Below are 22064 nucleotides of genomic sequence, written 5' to 3'. Positions count from 1 at the left end.
TAAAAAAAAAAAAAAAAAAAAATCCAGTAACCAACTTCTTCCATAGGAAAAAAAAAAAGACAGACTACATCTTGACTTAACTAAACTACACATTCAAGATTACATCAAATAGTTATGTGGATCCCCAAGATCTAACCCAGCTATGTGAGAGAAAAAACTGTGACAAGAGTCTGAGAAAAGACCAAAGAAATGCGTTTTAAAACATGGTCATATATCCCCCAAACCAAGAAACAGCTTTGAGCAAAAGGTTAGGGAAGAAAAATGAGAGCTTAAGGCCCAATTAGGCTGCCTTTCTTTCTGATACAGATAAATCTGACCTCTAGACTGGTTAATAACAGTATCTTTTAATTACTTGATCGGCTGCCCCTCTATTTTCCACTAGACGACTTCAGCTTAGACACATGAAATGAAACCAGAGTAATTTAGAAGGTTTCAGAATGAACAGCAGCACTGAGTCCTTGATTTTCCATTCATCTCTCCCCACACAAAGCAATTATGATTTATGGGAGGCCAATTCCTTATAATTGCCTGAAGCAGCTGACTTGGCTCCCCTACCGCTCTAGCCATAAACCCCACTCCTGTGAGATGGGCACTGGCAGTATTTCCTACGAATGGCATTGCTGCACAAACTTTACAACACGAAAGAATTCAACCTTCATAGATAGAGCAATTTCATTTTCCTATCCCATAAAACTTGACATCTAAGGATTACTTTATGTGCATGCCTTTTAAAAGATGTGATCAGTTCCCTCAAATCCTCAAAATTACTCAACTTTAGGATAACCTGCCATAAGAATCCTAAAACAAATTTAAATTATAGAAAGTTTATGCACAGTCTGAAGTGGAAGCCTATGCACTGTTTATATACAGCACAATCTTCTAGGTTATCTGTTTTTAGCCAGGTCTGTGAGCTACTTTACAACCTGGCAAATTCTAGGTAAGTGATAGTGACATGAACTAATTCTTATGGACATGTAATTTCTATCTCATCTGGAAGAGGTCCAATTGTCTTTTCTCCCATACTGCAGGGAGGCAAAACCAGTTTTGCCTCATTTACATACCTATTTCAATATTCCTGATCTACAAATATAACTTTTCTTTGGATTCTCTTTTGAACCAGTTCTAACGTCTGGTTCCCTTATGCGTTAACTAACGTCTTCAACATGCATTAAAGAGTTTTATATGAGTCATGATTTTTGCCATTTTCTATAAATTATCTATCAAAATCAGGGAACTAACATTGACACAATAGAGATCTTATTCAAAATTTGCCAAGTGTTCTAATAACATCTTTTACAGAAAAAAAAAAATTGAAACATTTTTTCTGGTCCTGGCATCTAGTCTAGCTAGAATCATGGACTGAATCTAGTTGTCAGGTCTCTATAAATCTTCTTCAATCTGTGGCAGTTCCTCTCTCTGTTGTTCTTACCATTTATGACCTTGATGTTTTTGAAAAGTTCAGGGCAACTACTCTATACAATTTCTAAAAGTTGAGTCTGTTGGATGTCTCCTCCCAAGTAGACTCAGGCTGTGCAGCTGTGACAGGTGGTGTCCTTCCCATGCATTGTATCGGGAGGCACGCATGACAGGTCTGTCCCGTCACTGTCGAGGTTAATACTGATCACTTGGCTGCCAGGTCTTTCCATGGTAACATTACTATTTTTCCTTTGCGCAAATAGTAAGTAATTTGGGTGAAGATACTTTGAGAAGATGGAAATATCTTCTTTCTCACTGTATATTCACCCACTAGTTTTAGCATCTATTCAATCAAATATTATTACCATGGTTGCCAAATAGTAATTCCTAATTCCATCATTCCTTCTACATGTATTAGTTAGTGCCTTTACTACCATAAAAACAAGCTTCCTTTTTTCCCCACTTATTTAATCACTTATGTATGTCACTATGGGATCAGCAATTCTTATTTTAGTCAATAGGTCATAATCTATTCCTATTACTACACATGGAGTATCCCTCATCCAAAATGGGTAAGACCAGAAGTGTTTTGGATTTCAGAATATTTGCATATACATAATGGGGATGGGACCCAAATCTAAACACAAAAGTCATTACGTTTCATATACACCTTATGTACATGGCCGGAAGGTAATTTCATTTTCCCTTGGGGAGGCTGAATGAGCTGGGTTATGCACATACATTGTGGCTGTCCCTGTCACATGAGGTCAGGTGTGGAATTTTCCACTTGTGGTGTCATGTCAGTGCTCGTGAAGTTTTGGGAGCTAGGCATGGTGGCACATACCTGCAGTACCTGCTACTCAGGAAGCTGAAGCAGAAGGATCTCATGAGCCCAGAAGTTTGAGTGCAGTCTGGGTAACACAGTGAGATCACCCAGTCTTTTAAAAAAGTTTTGGATTTTGGAGCATTTTCGATTTTGAAGTTGGGGATTAGGAACGCTCAAACTGTATTTGTTATAATGCTCATATTTTTAGACACGAGAGCCCTAAGCTGGCTTCTGGCATCTTTTTGTCATGTCCCATCATTGTTTCAGCACTTCCATAGTTCCTGGCACAGGCTGTTGCAGGCTCATTTTTACTTTCCCAACCCAAGTCTGGAATATCTCCAAGAAGCTTCAATTTTGTTTAGTGGAGATTGGTATTTAGAAACCAAGATCAAGGAATCAGGTGTGCTCACTGCTACCAGGATGTTACATGTCAATGATTCTAAAACTTCTTAGTGAACTTCTTTGGTAAATACACACACACACACACACACACACACACACACACCCCTTTATATTATTAATTGCTGTATCTATCATCTATACATACTTATTTTATTTTTTTGAGACAGAGTCTCTCTCTGTCACCCAGGCTGGAATGCAGTGGCGCAATCTTGGCTCACTGCAACCTCCACCTCCTGGGCTCAAGCAATTCTCGCCTCAGCCTCCTGAGTAGCTGGGATTACAGGTGACTGCCACCATGCCTGGCTAGTTTTTTGTATTTTTAGTAGAGACGGGGTTTCACCATGTTGGTCAGATGTGAGGTCACTCTTGACCTCAAGTGATCCACCCGCCTTGGTCTCCCAAAGTGCTGGGATTACAGGTGTCATCAGCCACCGCGCCAGGCCCATCTATACATATTTAAAAACGAGTTGATACTGATACTCCCCACCACTATTAAGATCCGGTCAGATACCACTTGTCCTGTCAGGCATTCTGGTGTCCTCAGCTGTAACTACTCTCTCTGATCTGACAGCACTGTCATCTCCCCCTGCCTGTGTCACCTTTCCCCTGGTTTACAAACTCCCTAATGGTGAGAATCAAATCATATCCATCTGTGTTCATCTCACAGAATCCAGTTTAGTGCCTGAGTATGGCAGATAAGTAACATTTACATGACACGGAATGGAATTTTCATAAAATGAGAGTGATCTGAATGGCATCTGGAGTAAATGAAACATGCGAACTTTCCACTTAGGCATCTGCTGGCAGGCTTCCCTTTTTACACCTAAAGAAACATGTCAGTTTTGAGCAGCTCCACTTCTTTTTTTTTCTTCTACCCCGGCAATCATATCTCTCATTAAAATAAACAAGTATCTTCTTATTTAGAGCTAGATTAGAACAAACTCTCCCACAAAGCTGGTTTTCTATATTTCTGCCTTTACATTTACTTGTAAGGAGTTTCACTAAAAATCTTTCCCTTTTAACTCAAGGTATGAGGAGTTTCGTTCACCTATTTTTAGAAACAGATCATCTGCTTCACCCACTCCTTTAAAAATATCTTCATTTAAAAAATTTCAGGTTAACTTTCACAACGGCACTCTTATCCTAAAACACTGTGATATGCTTGATAACCTCTACATTTTTATGTAAAACACTGGTAAAAGTTATACCTCTCTACTCTCGCTTGAAAGAAACAATAATTTTTATGCCATTTAAATATACTTGAGGCCAGGCACTGTGGCTCAGAGCTGTAATCCCAGCACTTTGGGAGGCCAAGGCGGGCCTATCACCTGAGGTCAGGAGTTCGAGTTCACCCTGGCTAACATGGTGAATCCCTGTCACTACTAAAAATACAAAAATTAGCCGGGCTTGGTGTCAGGTACCCGTAATCCTAGTTACTCAGGAGGCTGAGGCAGGAGAATAACTTGAACCTGGGAGGTGGAGGTTGCAGTGAGCCAAGATCACACCACTGCATTCCAGCCTGGGCAACAGAGCAAGACTCTGTCTCAAAAATAAACAAACAAAATAACTAACTAACTAAATATAAATAAATACACTTGAATAAGGAAATACAGATTTTCACTTTAATTTATGTTTCAGAGATATAGGAATCTCAGAGTTTAACATTAGGTGTAATTCCTTCTTGCAGAGCATCAGAGCTTAACAGAAGTAAGTCAAGGCATCAAATATGCACTCGAAATATTTCCTTTGCAATTAAAGGGGAAAAGGGCAAATCATGTTTGCCTGCTAAATGAGGCTTCAAGTCATTTTTCAAAATAAAAACGACAGCCCACAGGAAAAATAATATATGAAATGGCGACTAACTAAGAATTTAGAGAGGTATGCACTTAAACCCTGGCGCTAACCCTTGTGTGACAGTGTGAGGCTGTCCCCACACTGAGTCTGCTGTGCTCTTACCGTAAGCGTGGCTGTGTTCTCATCATCAGACCACTGCATGAAAAAGAGGAAAAAACAAAACATTACATTTAAATACTGCACTGGGCTTCAAACAGCAGTGCTCCATCTAAAAATTATAAATCAAACGGAGACATCTTTTCCTGAACACAGAGTATATGTGAAAATATATGTCAAAGTAAGATTCTCATGTAATTTCTCACTTTATCAGATGTAAGATAAGATCTAAAAGTCAGAACCATCTCAGAGATCATTTAAACTACAACAGTCTACAGAGCAGATTATTTTATTTGGTACCAACCTGTATTTCTTCTGCTTCATCATCACTGTCTGGCTGAGAATGTGTTGGTGGATCGTCCCTAAAAAAACACAAACAAACATCAAGAAAGAAAAGGACTTGGGTCCTGTGTGGTCCTAATTTAGGGGTACTGAGTATATGTTTTAAAATAACCTTAAAATTAGGCTAGGTGTGGTGGCTCACACCTATAATCCCAGCACTTTGGGAGGCTGAGGCAAGTGGATCGCTTGAGCTCAGGAGGTAGAGATCAGCTTGGGCAACATGGCAAAACCCTGTCTCTACAAAAAATACAGAAATTAGCTGGGCGAGGTGGCATGTACCTATAGTTCCAGCTATCTGGGGGCTGAGGTGGGAGGATCGATCACTTGAACATGGGAGGTCAAGGCTGCAGTGAGTTAAGATCATGCCACTGCACTCCAGCCTGGGTGACAACATAAAACACTGTCTCAAAAATACATAAATAAATAAACAAACAAATAAATAAATAAAACTGAAAGCCTTAAAATTGGAGAATAAGGCCAGTCATGGTGGCTCACACCTATAATTCCAGCACTTTGAGAGGCTGAGATGGGAGGACTGCTTAAGCCCAGGAGTTTGAGACCAGCCTGGGTAACACAGAGACTCTGTCTTTACAAAAAATTAAAAATTAGCCAGGTGTAGAGAACACTTGTGGTCACAGCTATACAGGACACTGACGCAAAAGGATCCCTTGAGCGCAGGAGTTTGAGGCTGCAGTGACCTATGATCGCACCACTGCACTATAGCCTGGGCAAGACAACAAGACCCTGTCTCAGAAAAAGAAGAAAGAAAGAAATGAGAGTACACTTGCACGAAGAGCTGACAGAATAAAACCCTTCTGTCCTGTTCTCAGGTATCATTAAAAACAAGGGAAAGAGAAAAAAACTCCATCTCTGATAATACCTTGAATCATCTAGACTCTGAAACTCAGTGTGTGAGAAAGTTCTGTCAAGAAAGGGAAGATTGAATAGGATAAGGAAAGACACCAGAAGCGAATGTCTGAAGAGCTGTCTACACAGATGATGGAACTACTCTGGGGGCAAAACCAAGAATCTTTTCTTTGCACAATGAAAACATGGTGTGCGGGCTGGTGTCAGGAATTAATTCTGGATCTAGACTGAACCACAGCAAAGGGTAAGAGAGGGGAAAGTAAACAGGCACACTGTCTTTGAAGAAGACAGAAGCAAAGCAAGGTGTGGAGTCCTAATTAGGGGAAAGGAGTTGGACTGGCGGGAGCAGGGGAAAGCAAAAAGACAAGGCAGATAAGCTCTAAGTCTGCCTTTCTTCATGGTCCAGGACACACACCCCTCCTGCACAGATAACTCACTATCTTTCCATGCCCAGCTACCACTGGACCCTCAAAGGATAGAAAAAGGCAAGTGAGCTCACTGCAATACTGCACAAAGCCTTCTTCAGGGCACAACACAAATACCATCTTATAAAAATCCCCAGCAAGCCTTTGTCTCCCCACAGTCAGCTCCTTTCTTGCTGACCTGCCCATTGCACCCTTGCAACATATTTTCATACTTTCTCTAATAAATTTGCCTTTCTCTGTATCCAACTATCATGGTAAATTCTTCTTACTACCCACATCACTAGCCCCAGATAGTCGCTGATCACCTGCAACACAAGGGCTGAAAAGGGCCACCCAGCAGCTCATCTTCATTGCCTAGAGGGAATCGGAGGCTGAAAGAACTCAGAAGGAAGACTCAGAACACCACCCTGGCCCCTCCTCAACACACAAGTACAAATAACTAGCCTGGGAAGAACTCATATCATTGAGAAAAATAATCATAAGAACCAACATAGCAGTTATGCAAAAACTAAAGAAGGAAAAGGAAGGGGAAGATTCTGGTTAAACATGTGCTTTTATCTCTATGTTCCCTCTGGAAACTCTACTAAAGTGAGAGGAAAGATCCCAAGGACAATGCTAAGTGAAAAGGAATCAACCATAGAAGAAAGATGGCAACAACAGTTTGGAAAACAGAAAGTCAAGGGGAGGGATAAGTCAAGGAGCAACAGGTTAGAACTTAAGAGTTATCTTGGAACATGGAACTGAAGCTCTGAAGTCCATCCAGCGAGCAGTGAGACAACATCCATCTCCTTGCCCTGCACACCCTAGCAACGAATCCTCCTTAGCCCCTTTGGTAAGCAGATTTATTTTCTGGAAAAAATGAACTCAAGAGGGTTCAGGTACACAACGGCCCAGACGAATACGGGGGTGAAATGCTGGACTGGACTATGGTAAGAAGTTACGTGAAAGTCAAATTGAACACTGCGACCCCTAGTCCCCTTCCTCCCACCCTGCTCCCACAACACAGACAGATTAAAGGATTCTTCCGGGCAGAAACTGAGAAACCCCAGAGGACACACCATTATCTGGGAATCTTCCCTCAATGCTTGCTGCCTGCTGGCACCCTCAGGCATCAAGCTCCACCCAGGTACACAAAGTCTGCAAAGGTCTGTCTGTGTGTGTCCTCCTCACTCCTAAATATGAATGAAGGCCTACAATGATTAGAAAACAGAAGAAAAACTCCAAGATGAAAAGTGTTTTCAAAAAGGAGAGAAAAAAGGGGCATGGAAGAAAAAAAAGACAATAAAGGGACCAGATGAAAGATATTTTTAAAAATCATTAATACCCTCGAATATAAAAGATGTCACATCCATTAAGGGAGAAGAGGAGGCTATAAAAAAGGAACAGAGGAACTTGTAGACACTGAAAACATGACAGTTGAAATTTTAAAATTCAACAGAATGGAAAAATAATTACTTAGAATTAGAACAAAAAAGACAAGGAAAGAGAAAATAGAGAAGAAATAACAAAATTCAGAGAATTAAGCCCAAAGATCAAACACCAAAACAACAGGAGGTTCAGAAAGAGGAGCAAGAAATTAGAGGAAATTATCAAAGATTCTTTTTTAATAGCCCAAAACAGGAAAATTTAAGTCTTTAGAATGAAAGGGCTTACCACGTACTTAACACAATAAATGGAGGAAAAAAAATATCTTAAATGGGCAAAAATGGACACAATAATGCTTCCAATCTTTTTTTTTTTTGAGACAGAGTCTCGCTCTGTCGCCCAGGCTGGAGTGCAGTGGCCGGATCTCAGCTCACTGCAAGCTCCGCCTCCTGGGTTCACACCATTCTCCTGCCTCAGCTTCCCAAGCAGCTGGGACTACAGGCGCCGGCCACCACACCCGGCTAATTTTTTGTATTTTTAGTAAAGACGGGGTTTCACCATGTTAGCCAGGATGGTCTTGATCTCCTGACCTTATGATCTGCCTGCCTCAGCCTCCCAAAGTGCTGGGATTACAGGCGAGAGCCATCGCGCCCAGCCACGCTTCCAATCTCTTTAGACATGCCCTTTGGCAGAGTGACTTTGCCACTCTTCCCATCTAGAAATAGCATTTATTTTCCCATTCCTCTAATTCAGACTGGCTTCAAGAGTCATTCTGGGCTGGGCGTGGTGGCTCACGCCTGTAATCCCAGGACTCTGGGAGGCTGAGGTGAGTGGAACACTTGAGGTCAGGAGTTCAGGACCAGCCGGGCCAACATGGAGAAACCCCATCTTTACTAAAAACACAAAAATTAGCCAGGCATGGTGGTGGGCACCTGTAATCCCAGCTACTTTGGAGGTTGAGGCAGGAGAATGGCCTGAACCTGGGAGGCGGAGCTTGTAGTGAGCCAAGATGGTGCAACTCAACTCCAAGAGAGAAACTCTGTCTCAAAAAACAAACAAACAAAAAATACAGTGGGCTGTGCCTTGGAAACCAGAGGGCAATTTTCTGCCACATGAAGATAAGAAACTATTCCCCATCAGGTCTAAGAGAAAAATAAAAATTTTTTCAGGCATGCAAAGACCCAAAAGCTTTTCCTCCTATGCATTCTGGAGCATGTGTTCCAATAAAGCAAACTGAATAAACCAAGAGAACAATAATGTGGAATCCAAGGCACAGAAAATTTAGCACAGAAGAAAAGTCCCAAGTTGACAACCGCACACCAGACCTGCAGAACTGCCAGCTCCAACGGGAACAGGAAAATGGAAGATCGCTAAAATGAGATCTCCAGGAAAAGAAAAACGCAACTACTAGGTTTGGAACTGTACCTGAAGGTTTAGAAAAATAGCTAAAAGACCTATGACCTGTCTATTGCAACATTTGTAAGATATTAGTGATAGACACAAAAAATAAAGCACATTTTAAAAACATGATTATTGGTTCCAGGGAAAACAAAGTTATTTCAAAAGAGAAAAGATAATCATAGTACACAATGTGGCTCTGTAGTCAATGGTAATGACATGATATTGTAAACATCGACTACTGATTTAACCAAAAATTGTAAGGAAGATAAAGAGGCCAGGCACGGTGGCTCACACCTGTAATCCCAGAACTTTGGGAGGCCAAGTGGGTGTATTCCTTGAGCCCACGAGTTCAAGACCAGCCAGGGCAATATGGCGAAACCCTCTCTCTACAAAAAAGTAAAATTAGCCGGGCATGGTGACACATGCTTGTAGTCCCAGCTACTTAGGAGGATAACATGGGAGGATTGCTTGAACCCAGAAGGAAGAGGTTGCAGTGAGTCCTGATCACACCATTGCACTCCAGCCTGGGCAACAGAGTGAGACTTTGACTCAAAAAAAAAAAGATAAAAAGGCTATAACAGAGCTAAATCTAAAAACCTACAAACATCATAACGGAAAGTCAAGAAATAATATTAAAGATAGAGATAATATTAAGAAATATGAGTGTGAGTATATTAAGAAATATGAAGCTACAGGGAGTAATTCCATTCACATCTGTTGAGGGTGTACTGTGTGCTAAGTGTTTTTCTGAGTAGTAGTAATTGCTGGAAAGGCACACCATATCTTCCTCTGCAGATCCAGAAATTAATAATCTGGCTTATCAATCAGTCTGCTGTGACTTTGGTTAACGTGTGTCAGTTCCCCAATTTTGTTTGTTTGTTTGTTTGTTTTGAGACAGAGTCTCGCTCTGTTGCCCAGGCTGGAGCACAGTAGCACGATCTCGGCTCACTCCAACTTCCACCTCCCAGATTCAAGCGGTTCACCTGCCTCAGCCTCCTGAGTGGCTGGGACTACAGGTGTGCACCACCACGCCCAGCTAATTTTTTTGTATTTTTAGTAGAGATGGGGTTTCACCATGTTAGCCAGATGGTCTCAATCTCTTGACCTTATAATCTGCCTGCCTTGGCCTCCCAAAGTGCTGGGATTACAGGCTTAAGACATCACGCCCAGCCTCATGCCCGGATAATTTTTGTATTTTTACTAGAGACGGGGTTTTGCCACGTTGGTCAGGCTGGTCTCAAACTCCTGACCTCAGGTAATCTAACAGCCTCGGCCTCCCCAAGTGCTGGGATTACAGGTGTGAGCCACCGCACCCGGCCTTCCCCAAGTTTTAATCAACTCTTTGTAATTCTTGCTTTTCCAGATTCGCAAAGCTAAGAACTAGTCAAAGCTAAGAACTGTTCTATAGTGGAAATGCTAGCACACTGTCAGCATGTGAGTCCATGCCCAAGGGGCCAGCCTTTCCCTCTTCCATCTCCTTTCAAATGCCACATAACATTTTTAAATGCAACATTATCTTCAACATGGCTTAACTAATCTTACAATATAAGATGAAATATTAAAATGTATTCTACCACTCTAAAAATCACTTATCATTTTTGTTAGTATAACAATATACATTTTTAAAAACATACTTGTTATCAATATATTCATATAGTTCTTCAGAACTTATTGCAGTGCCTACTGTGAAGTATGATAAATTTTATTCACTGTAAAAGGTGACAATGTATGAAAATATGCGAGTTTGGCTGGGCACGGTGGCTCACACCTGTAATCCCAGCACTTTGGGAGGCCAAGGCGGGTGGATCACCTGAGGTCAGGAGTTCAACACTAGACTGGCCAACGTGGTGAAACCCTATCTCTACTAAAAATGCAAAAAAAATTAGCTGGGCATGGTGGTGGGCACCTGTAGTCCCAGCTACTTGGGAGGCTGAGGCAAGGGAATTGTTTGAACCCAGTAGGCAGAGGTTGCAGTGAGCCAAGACCGTGCCACTGCACTCCAGCCTGGGTGACACAGCAAGACTCTGTCTCAAAAAAAAAAAAAAAAAAAAAAAGTGCAAGTTTATTAGACTTGGCTTTCTAAGGTAACCCTCTGCATGCAGAGAACTAAATGGATAAAGTATAGTGCTAATATTTAGGATGCTGTATTTTCTATCCTACATCTTACACAGAGCTGGCACACCAGAGTGATGGCTCTGGAGGCAGGCAAGCATAGTTTAAATATCTCAGTTCCACAACTGTCAGCCAAGAACTTTGCATCAATATGCCATCTATAAAATTGGGAAAATAGCAACTACTTCACAGAATTGTGAAAAATCAAAATATAAATCTGCCTGATGTATTTTACAATTGGCATCTACTGGTTGAGGATCCTATATCCAAAACGCTTAGGGTCAAAAGTATTTTCGATTTTGCAGTATTTGCATATATATGAGATATCTTAGGGATGGGACCCAAGTCTAAACATAAACTCCTATGTTTGTTGCAGCACTGTTTACAATAGCTAAGATTTGGAAGCCACCTAAGTGTTCATTAACAGATGAATAGATAAAGAAAATGTGGTACGTATACACAATGGAGTAGTACTCAGTCATAAAAAAGAATGAGATCCAGTTGTCTGCAATAACATGATGAAACTGGAGATCATTATGTTAAGTGAAGTCAGCCAGGCACAGGAAGACAAACATCACATTTTCACTTATCTGTGGGATCTAAAAACTAATTGAACTCATGAACACAGAGAGTAGAAGGATGGTTAGCAGAGGCTGGGAAGGGTAGTAGGGGACTGTGAGGAGGTGGGGGTTAATAGGTACCAAAAAAAGTAGAAAGAATGAATAAGACATACTTTTTTTTTTTTTTGAGATGGAGTCTCACTGTCGCCCAGGCTGGAGTGCAGTGGCACGATCTTGGCTCACTGCAGCCTCCATCTCCAGGGTTCAGGCGATTCTCTTGCCTCAGCCTCCTGAGTAGCTGGGATTACACGCGCCCACCACCATGCCCAGCTAATTTTTGTATTTTTAGTAGAGACAGGGTTTCACCATTTTGCGCCAGGGTGGTCTTGAACTCCTGACCTCAGGTGATCCGCCCACCTTGGCCTCCCAAAGTGCTTGATTACAGGCACGAGCACAGCACCCGACCACATACCTACTATTTGATAGAACAATAGAGTGACTACAGTCAATAATAACTTAACTGTACATTTAAAAATAAAGACTGTAATTGGATTGTTTGCAGCTTAATGGATAAATGCTTGAGGGGATGGACACCTCACTCTCCATGATGTGCTTAGGTCACATTGCATTCCTGGATCAAAACATCTCATGTTCCCCATAAATATGTACACTTACTATGTACCCACAAAAACTAAAACTTAAAAATTAAAATTAAAAAAAACAGTTATGTGTCAGTATCATATACATCTTATACACATGGCCCAAAGATAATTTTATAAAATATTCAAAGCAAAAATGGCACTATCTCAGCACCCATCTGGACAGATTTCATATTTTCCAATTAGGGATGCCCAACTCATTTTACTATTCAGCCTTAAGGGAGACAAGGTCAGGAAAAAAACTAGAGACCAAAAAGGGACAATGAGGATTAGTGACTGGAAGGGAGGTACCATCTGCGTCAGACCCAGTGTGTGGGCTCAGTTCAAGTATCACCTTACTGTAAAGACTTTTCGGATAAGCCCAGCTTACAGTGATTAATAAAACCCCAAATACATTACTTATCAGAATACCTGATGCTTTTCTTTTTTGAGACAAAGTCTTGCTCTGTCGCCCAGGCTGGAGTGCAGTGGCATGATCACAGCTCACTGCAGCCTCCGATTGCTGGGTTCAAGCCATCCTTGTGCCTCAGCCTCCTGAGCAGCTGGGACTACAGGTGTGTGCCAACAGGCCCAGCTAACTTCTTAGTTTTCTGTAAAGATGGGGCCCCGCTATGTTGGCCAGACTGGTCTCCATCTCCTGGCCTCAACTGATCCTCTTACCTCTGCCTCCTAAAGTGCCAGATTACAGGCATGAGCCACCACAGCTGGTTGATGCTTTTATTCAAAAACATTTTTTGCAACACAACTCAGACATGTATGTATGTATGTATGTATGTATGTACGTACGTATGTTTGACTTGCTAATAAGCCTAGACTCCTATGGTAGGATGCCCAGCTCATCTTGTTATGCTAGTATCAAGCTTAGTACTCATCTCATACTAGGCATGCAATAAGTGTTCAGTGAAACTGAATCACTGTCTATACCAGAAATGCACGTTGCTAGCCTCCTTTCCCACACCCACTACAGGCAACGAGAATCAAACCAAGCAAGCTTTCTCACTGAACCCTGGATGCAGCTTCAGAATCCCCTACATGGCACTCCAGGAAACCATTACCATTAGATCTGACTCGGCAAACAAGGTAAACTAGACATCATCGTTGGCCTATTCTATTCATCGAACTCAGCAGAGGTTACCATGGAGAGAAAGTAGGATAAGTATGTTCATTCACTCATTCAACCAACATTTACTGAACCCAGACTGTATGCTAACTTATAACTGTAAACAAGACTGTACCTTATAGAGTCTGGAGAGAAAGGCAGGCACTGTATGTGGAAGCAATGTAGGATGAGGCATGAAGAATTAGGGTCCATGGCAGACCTCATAGCCATCTCCCACTTTCTTGCAAAGTACGAAGAGCTTCCGGATGGCTGAACACATGGAGCTTCTGGAGGGTGGCGCATGTAGGGAGGGCATGTGAGATCTGCATCCCTTCCCCCACACCGCACCCTACACAGCTCTTCATCTCTATCCATTATTAATACCCTTTATTTTTGTTTGTTTGGTTTTTTGAAACAGAGTCGCGCTCTGTCGCCCAGGTTGGAGTGCAGTGATGCGATCTCGACTCACTGCAACCTCCAATTCCTGGGTTTAAGTGATTCTCCTACCTCAGCCTCCTGAATAGCTGGGATTACAGGAGTGCACCACCACGCCTGGCTAAGTTTTGTATTTTTAGTAGAGATGAGGTTTCACCATGTTGGCCAGGCTGGTCTCAAATTCCTGACCTCAAGCGATCTGCCCACCTCGGGCTCCCAATGTGCTGGGATTACGGGCATGAGCCACCACACCAGGGCTGTAACATCCTTTATGAGAAACCGGTAAACCTAAATAAATGTTTCCCTCAGTTCTGCGAGCTGCTCTAGCAAATGAATCAAACCCAAGGAGGGGACACTCATTTCTAGCTGCCTGGTCAGACCCACAGGTAGAGGAACCTGGGGCTTGCAATTGACATCAGGGTGGGGGGCAGTCTTTGTGAGACTGAGCCCTCAAGCTGTGGGATCTGATGCTCCTCCAGGTAGACTGAATTGGACTGGAGGACCCTCAGCTGGCGTCTGCTGCAGAACGGATTGCTTCTTGGTGGGAAGAAAACCCCACACATGTGGTTACACAGGTCTTCTGTGTTGATTGTGGTGGTATGAGAGCAGAGGAAAAATGGTATTTTTTCCACTTACACAGACATCAAAGAATACATACTATGTAACTCCACTTATACGAAACTCTAGAACTGATAAAACGAAACTAAGAAAGGGACAAGAGAAACCTTTCTGGGGAAGGAAAGGTTCCATGTTTTGAATGGAATGACGGTGAAATAGGTGTAACCATTTATCAAAATTTGCCAAGCTGTACCCTTAAAATCTATACATTTTCCGAGGTGGGCGGATCACAAGGTCAGGAGATCGAGACCACAGTGAAACCCCGTCTCTACTAAAAATACAAAAAATTAGCCGGGTGTGGTGGCGGGCGCCTGTAGTCCCAGCTACTCAGGAGACTGAGGCAGGAGAATGGCATGAACCCGGGAGGCGGAGCTTGCAGTGAGCTGAGATCGCACCACTGCACTCCAGCCCAGGCGACAGAGGGAGACTCCATCTCAAATAAAAAAAAAAAAAAACTATACATTTTATCATAAATGTACCTCATTTAAATTAAACTTAAAATTTTCGAGTTTTTATCTGTAAAAGTAACCTAATCTAAAATTACTAACCTTTCAAAATTCTCAACAGATTGTGAGTTTTCAAAAAGGCTCAACAGACAATGCTTCTCTCAACCTGAGCAAATGACATCTTCATTCATCTAGTCGTTCTATCAGAAATCAGAGAGGAATTCTTGACACATCCCTGTCTTCAAGTTCTGAAGTTGCAAGCTCCCCATCTTCTGAAACCCACTTCCTCTCCCCGCCACTGTCACCATCTTAGTTCAAGCCACTAGCAGGTCTCACCCAGTCCAATGCAATATCCTCCTAACCTGTCTTCCATTTCCACAGTCACCTGACACTGCCCAGAAACTGAAATCTGATCAAGTCATTCTCTTGCTCAGAGCCCTTCAACGCCTTCCTGACATTGTCAGAATAAATTCCAGCATCTTTAACATGACTCCCACACACACCCCTAACCTTAACTGTCCTCCCCCATGTCATCAACTGTGAATCTCATGCCACTTACCCTTCTCTCACTCCCCATACTCTAGCTACATGACCTTTTCCAAGCTTCTTGTATGTCAAGATCTTCCAGGCCTAGAGCCTTCATTAATGCTCTTCCCCTCATCTGGAAGATTCTTCCCTTCACCTTCAACTGACCACATTTCCCCAATCTTCACATCTCAGAGGCTCCAAAGATCCTTCTTCAGAGCACTCCCTGACCCTCCTCGTGGTCCTCAGCTCTCCCAGCAATTTAAGGGCAATGACCACCCCATTTTCTGCACAGCACTTATCCCAGTTTTCATTACATATTCTCTTGTGTGTTTGCTATGTTCACCTAAGATTAATGATAATAAAAGTAGTTGCATGTCTTAAGAGCATACAATATACTGGGCATTAGACTGACCATTTTACATATTATCACTTTTTATCTTTGCAATGACCCTATAAAGTAAGGTCTATACTGTCATTTGCCCCATATTCAGACAAGAAAACTGAGGCACAGAGGGAAGGACTAGAAAATAGCAAAGATATTACTTAAAATTAGGTCGTCTGACTAACGAAACAGCACTATGCCATGTCGGCTTTCACAAAATACTAAGCTTTACTGTCAACTCCAAAAGGGCAGGATCCCTATGTGATTTGTGGCTTACTGTAAAGCACCGTATCGCATTGTTTAACAGTATTTTTTTTTTTTTTGAGACGAAGTTTAGCTCTTGTCGCCCAGGCTGGAGTGCAATGGCACGATCTTGGCTCGCTGCAACTTCCGCCTCCTGCGTTCAAGCAATTCTCCTGCCTCAGCCTCCTGAGTAGTTGGAATCAGAGGTGCCCACCACCAGGCCCAGCTAAGTTTTGTGTTTTTAGTAGAGACAGGGTTTTACCATGTTGGTCCGGCTGGTCTTGAACTCCTGACCTCAGGTGATCCACCCACCTCGGCCTCTCAAAGTGCTGGGATTACAGGCATAAGCCACCACACCCGGCCCTGTTTCACAGTATTTAACATCAGTGCTTGCCTAAGCCAGAGGCCATGCAAACATCTGGCCAGTGAGAATCATCATAGGAGCTCTTCAATATGTTTACCCTACTGAGATTTACCAATTATTTTCTAATATTAAAAGCTATTTTACTTATAGTCTCATTTATATAAGCTTATTATTTATAAGCTCATTTACAAAGCAAATAGGTATATGTATTTGAGAATAATAAAACTGGCCGGGCACAGTGGCTCACGCCTGTAATCCCAACACTTCAGGAGGCTGAAGCGAGTGGATCACCTAAGGTCAGGAGTTCAAGACAGCCCGGCCAACGTGATGAAACCCCATCTCTACTAAAAATACAAAAATTAGCTGTGTATGGTGGCACACGCCTGTTGTCCCAGCTAGCTGGGAAGCTGTGGCAAGAGAATCAATGGGAGGCAGAGGTTGCAGTGAGCTGAGATTGAGCCATTCCACTCCAACCTGAGTGACAGAGCAAAACTCCATCTTAAAAAAAAAAAAAAAAAAGTCCGGGCACAGTGGCTCATGTCTGTAATCCCAGCACTTTGGGAGGCCGAGGAAGGCAGATCACGAGGTCAGGAGATTGAGTAAAACCCCGTCTCTAGTAAACATACAAAAAATTAGCCAGGCGTGGTGGCGGGCATCTGTAGTCCCAGCTACTTGGGAGGCTGAGGCAGGAGAATCACTTGAACTCACTTGAGGCAGAGGTTGCAGTGAGCAATTAATTAGCCGGGCGAGGTGGCAGGCACCTGTAGTCCCAGCTACTCGGGAGGCTGAGGCAGGAGAATGGCGCAAACCCGGGAGGCGGAGCTTGCAGTGAGCCAAGATCACGCCACTGCACTCCAGCCTGGGCGACAGAGTGAGACTCCGTCTCAAAAGAAAAACAAAACAAAAAAAATTGTATCTGTAAATATCCTAAAGTTGAGACTTGTCTGACTTTCCTACTGTTTCCTTAGCCTCAAATTACTCAAAGTTAATGAGGCGCTACATTAACAATTTTCTGGTTATTGAGGCTCTATGAATAATACCAAAAACAGAAATATAATCCAGAAAACCACATTAAAAACCCAATAGGCAAAAATATGGGGTCCGCTTAGTGTTACTGAAAACACACAATTCTTACTCTAATTCTAGAGTTCCTTCATCCAACACATGTTTATCAAGCACCTCTGCTGTATCAGGCACTGTCCCACCAGCTGGGGTGAACAAATGGGCCACGTCCCTGTTTTCATGAAACTGCATTCTAATGGAACAATTAACAACTGTCAGGTGGAAGTAAGTGTGATGCAGAAAACTGAAGGGAGGTCAGGGCATAGGGTTACTGTCAGGCTATTTTAGAAAGGCTGGTGAGGGCTAAACACTCATAACGTGACTTCTGAGCAGACTCGAATGAAAAAATGAGAACTTCACTAAATCCTATGATTCTTCAATGTTTTCAAGTTTGCATCCAAAAGACTGAAACACAGTAACTTCTTCCCTTTATTCTATAAATAGGGAAACTACCTGAACGGCTTCTAGAAAGTGGAGGTGGGGCCACAGTAAGTCAATTGTGGGGAAGAAAATGTTGAGGAATGAAATGATAAAGCCTAGTAAAGCTTTCTATTTGCAACAATTAATTTTTAATCGTCAAAACTGAAGGATCTCAAAGAATTTTAATGTGTACTTCCCCCACCCTGCTACCTTCAGAAGGAAAAGTTGTCATCATAACTGTTTTCTAAAGACAGAGATGAAAGGAACTGCTCAATGTCACAACTTGTCATTATTAGAGGGAAAAGTACTTAATGCTGAAAATATTAAGTAAGCATTGACAAGGAATATGAGATAAAGATCAGCACATCATTTTGGCTAGGAGAGAAAAAGAGCTAAAGGGAGAGAATGGTGCCTAAGCTAATTCATTCATTTTATGTGCTTCTTTATGATAAAGTTTAATAAATTTTTTTCTAAAATACTTTACCTTCCTGAAACCACCAGAGTTCCATCATCGAGTAAATAATCCTTCACATTCTGAGGAAGTGGAAGAATGACACTAAAAAAAAAAAAAAAAAAAAAAAAACCAAAAAAGGCATCATTTTAAAAGATCAACTGTAAGCAGAGAGAAAAATGTCCACCCTTTATTGATTTTGGATTTATTTATTTCAATATAACACAAATTTATTTAATATAAAGTAGAAAATGTTAATGATGTATATTTGGTAGCAGCAGACAAGGAATTAGAATAATATGATTAAATACTGCGGTTCACCTTATTGCCACAAAAACCAGCCAAATCCAAACAACCAGATGGAAATCACAGTATGAAAGCAACAAGCTCAAAAGGATTCTGAGTGAGCACAACATTTCTGTGTCTTTAAGAAATCAGAGACCAGCAGATATTTGCTGCAACACAGGAAATGCAGCAAAACAAACCAGAAGATGACTAGCGTTTGGTCACCTTCTAAAGATAGAGGGCAGAAGTAGAGTCAAGATCTGGAAACCATTTTTGGGTTGGCAATGAGCACCCACAGCTAAGAATTCATGATACTTTCGGATGTGTCTTGCTGTCATTCTATTCAGCTGATCACCAGAGATAAAAGCTGCTTAAACTGGGCATGCTTTAGCTTAATTTGTTTCAGATAATCAGAATTAAGGATGGCAAAGTCGTATTTGAAGTCTCTTAAAAACTTATGGGATAATTTGTTTTTTACCTTGAAATAATAAATTATCAACAAGCCCTACCACAGATACCTAAGAGTGGTGGTATTATTTTGATCTTGAGGCATATACATTTTCAAAAAGTGGAAAAGCTTACAGCCTGCTTTCAGGAAGTTAACACAACATCAGTGACTTGTCTCATTTATTTATGGAATAAGTTTTTTTTGGCACATTACAAATGATTTTGTGCACAAAAAAAAGAGTATTCATGGGCTACTTCGGTTTTAAAAATAAATATTTGATTTATCAAAAGTACGATTTCACATTCAAAAATCTAGTTCTGGCCGAGCGCGGTGGCTCACACCTGTAATCCCAGCACTTTGGGAGGCCGAGGCGGGAGGATCACGAGGTCAGGAAATCAAGACCATCCTGGCTAACACGGTGAAACCCCCTCTCTACTAAAAATACAAAAAATTAGCCGGGGGTGGTGGCGGGCGCCTGTAGTCCCAGCTACTCGGGAAGCTGTGGCAGGAGAATGGCGTGAACTCCAGAGGCGAAGTTTGTAGTGAGCCAAGATCGCTGCCACTGCAATCTAGCCTGGGCGACAGAGCAAAACTCCGTCTCAAAAAAAAAAAAAAAAAAAAAAAATCTAGTTCTTCCTCAGGCTTTCAATTTCATCTAACAAATCTTATTATGTTTGAAAATCTACTAAATTTTAATCAATTTCATGTGAAATTTTGTAACTTAAAAGTCTCTTTAAAAATTTAAATTCTATTTATACACTACTCAATTTTCTTTTTTAATATGTCTATTGGCTGATTACAAACAAGCCTTCCTAAGTATTTTACTCTTACAAAGCTAACAAACGAAATTGTTAAGTACAATGAATCCAAGGTTCTACTAGACATTCCAATACTATTTAAGAACCTGAAACTTTTCTTATACATTTTAACTGACCATTCTGAGCCTATTACACATTTTCAAGTACATACCCAATCTTTATTGAATGAAACCATTATATAATGAATCAGCAATTACTGAAATGTTGGCTCAAAAAAATCAGTAAGTGCAAACCCCAGATTTTCTATAAACACCTTTAAAAAAACTGAGAGACGAAACTGTATATATTAATACTTGCCGCCTACCTAATGCTTTGAAGTATTTATACATTGTGGAATGGTTAAATGTAGCTAACTAACAAATGCATTGCCTAACAGAGTTATTTTTGTGATGAGAACACTAACATCCACTCTCCGTTTTTCACGAATACTATACGTATATCGTCATTATAGTCTCTATGCTATACAACAGATCTATGTACTTGTTCTCTTATCTAACTGTAATTACGTATCCTTTCACCTTCCCAATCTCCAACCTCTGGGGAGGTGGCGAAAAGCAATTAAGCCACCGGGTGGCCTTGGGCAGTGATCATCTTGAGCCTGGGGCCATTCTAAAAGTAGTGGTGGTGAACTCCCAAGCCTAAACTACGTTAATCCACTACTTCTCCCGCCTCCGACCCTCACTGAAACCACAACTGACCCTCCTAGCCAGCACACTCGCTGGCTTGCAACAGGACGCAGACAACTGCTTACCTACTTCCCTCTCGACACACTCCCTCCCATGCAGTCGCTAGAAGGCCTGCATTTTTTTGGATGGCAGTAAGATTCGCTCACAAGTCGCAGTTCCCTTTGGCCGGTAGGCTGGGCGAACCCCCTCCCATCTCACCTCTTGATGGTAACGCCTCGGAAGAGCGGGTACCACGCGGAGAACTGGCAGTGCAGCACATGCTCCTTCTTCATTCTCCAGCTGCCGCCGCCGCTGCCTTTCCCTCTCCTGCTTGCACCCTCCCGGAACCCTGGGCTCCGGCCCCGGAAGTGCCCACCGAGCTATTTTGGTTCAAGGACTCTTCCGGTCCCTAAAGCAAGAAGGAACACCGAGAAAGGGAAGCGGAGAAGGAGAATCCCGGGGCATACGCTTGACACACACGCACACAAAAAGAGCTTTAGTCTCGAAAGAGGAATTACTGAAATGTTGAGAGAGGAATTTTAAGAAGTTTACAACTCCGTCTTTGCCCTAGACACACACTGACCCGGAAAGTAATCACCTGGAGCTAGGTCAAAGGCGGGGGTTCTACGGATGCCGGGAGGAGGGCGCGCGCCCATCCTGTTAGCACCGCGAGAGGCGCCGGTGTCTGGAATCGTGGCACCGGCATCGGCTGACACTGCTGCCTCCAGCTAGTTATTTCGTCCTCTTCCGTTCTTCACCCCTACATCTTGGAGTAAGTAACCGGGGCAGGCCAGTCACAGCACAAAATCTCTTTGGGGAGGAGAAGTAGAAGGGGAGAGGGAGCACATCTGCATGGTGCGTGCAGCCGCGCGGTGTCTCCCAGGCTGCGGCTGGGCACGCGTCCAGGCGCCCAAGAGGGAAACTGGGGATTGGAGCGGAGGAGCCTGGGCTACTCCGAGTAAAGAAAGCGGGGAACACCACAGCTAAGTGTTGGTTCCAGTGTAAAGGTTGCAGCATCTGCAGAGGAGTAGAATGCTTGGCAGAGGGAATATCGCCTGTACGATCCTGGGGGGTTCGACTTTGGGAGGGAAAAGGCGAGAGGTAAATTTGAGAAAGCGGAGGAAAAAGGAGACTTGTCTCCTTTGAGCGTTGTGTTCGTTTAGTCTCGCCTCGCAAAAGTTATCAAGCTGGAAAAAACGCAGATTTTTATCAGTATTCCTGCAGTGATCGAATCATAAGACTGGAAGAATTCGAATCGAACTTGTACTATCCTTCTTTTTTCCTTTGCTTCACTCCTGTCACCCAGCAAAGTTCAGTTTTGTTTGTTTCGTTAAAGAGAATGAGAAGTAACCAGCTGCTTTTATTTATTTGAGACGGAGTCTCACTCTGTGCCCAGGCTGGAGTGTAGTGGCGCAATCTCGGCTCACTGCAGCCTCCGCCTCCCGGGGTCAAGTGATTCTCCTGCCTTAGCCTCT

General features: G+C 42.4%; 2 protein-coding genes across 8 annotated transcripts in view; one reads left to right on the top strand and one right to left on the bottom strand.

The window, feature by feature from the left end:
* The window catches only part of CDC123 (cell division cycle 123), a 54360-nt gene extending 33191 nt beyond the window's left edge, over window positions 1-21169 (bottom strand). Inside the window, exons 1-4 of one of the 2 annotated variants that reach the window (XM_025397463.1) lie at window positions 20809-21169; window positions 18407-18478; window positions 4899-4956; window positions 4601-4633 (exon numbers count right to left, since the gene is read on the bottom strand). In XM_025397463.1, coding sequence (XP_025253248.1) covers window positions 4601-4633; window positions 4899-4956; window positions 18407-18478; window positions 20809-20882 — 237 coding nt within the window. In that variant the 5' untranslated portion in view covers window positions 20883-21169. The remainder of the gene's footprint in view (window positions 1-4600; window positions 4634-4898; window positions 4957-18406; window positions 18479-20808) is intronic. The other variant, XM_025397462.1, reaches the window with a different exon arrangement.
* The window catches only part of NUDT5 (nudix hydrolase 5), a 30326-nt gene continuing 29260 nt past the window's right edge, over window positions 20999-22064 (top strand). For 2 of the 6 annotated variants that reach the window (XM_025397468.1, XM_025397469.1), the window contains exon 1: window positions 20999-21361. The gene's annotated coding sequence lies outside the window, so the exon portion shown is untranslated. The remainder of the gene's footprint in view (window positions 21362-22064) is intronic. The other 4 variants (XM_025397465.1, XM_025397467.1, XM_025397466.1 and 1 more) reach the window with 4 other exon arrangements.

This window comes from Theropithecus gelada, chromosome 9 (genome assembly GCF_003255815.1).
Source record: "Theropithecus gelada isolate Dixy chromosome 9, Tgel_1.0, whole genome shotgun sequence".
Classification (NCBI taxonomy): Eukaryota; Metazoa; Chordata; class Mammalia; order Primates; family Cercopithecidae; genus Theropithecus; species Theropithecus gelada.
This window is presented reverse-complemented; position numbering and strand designations above follow the sequence as displayed.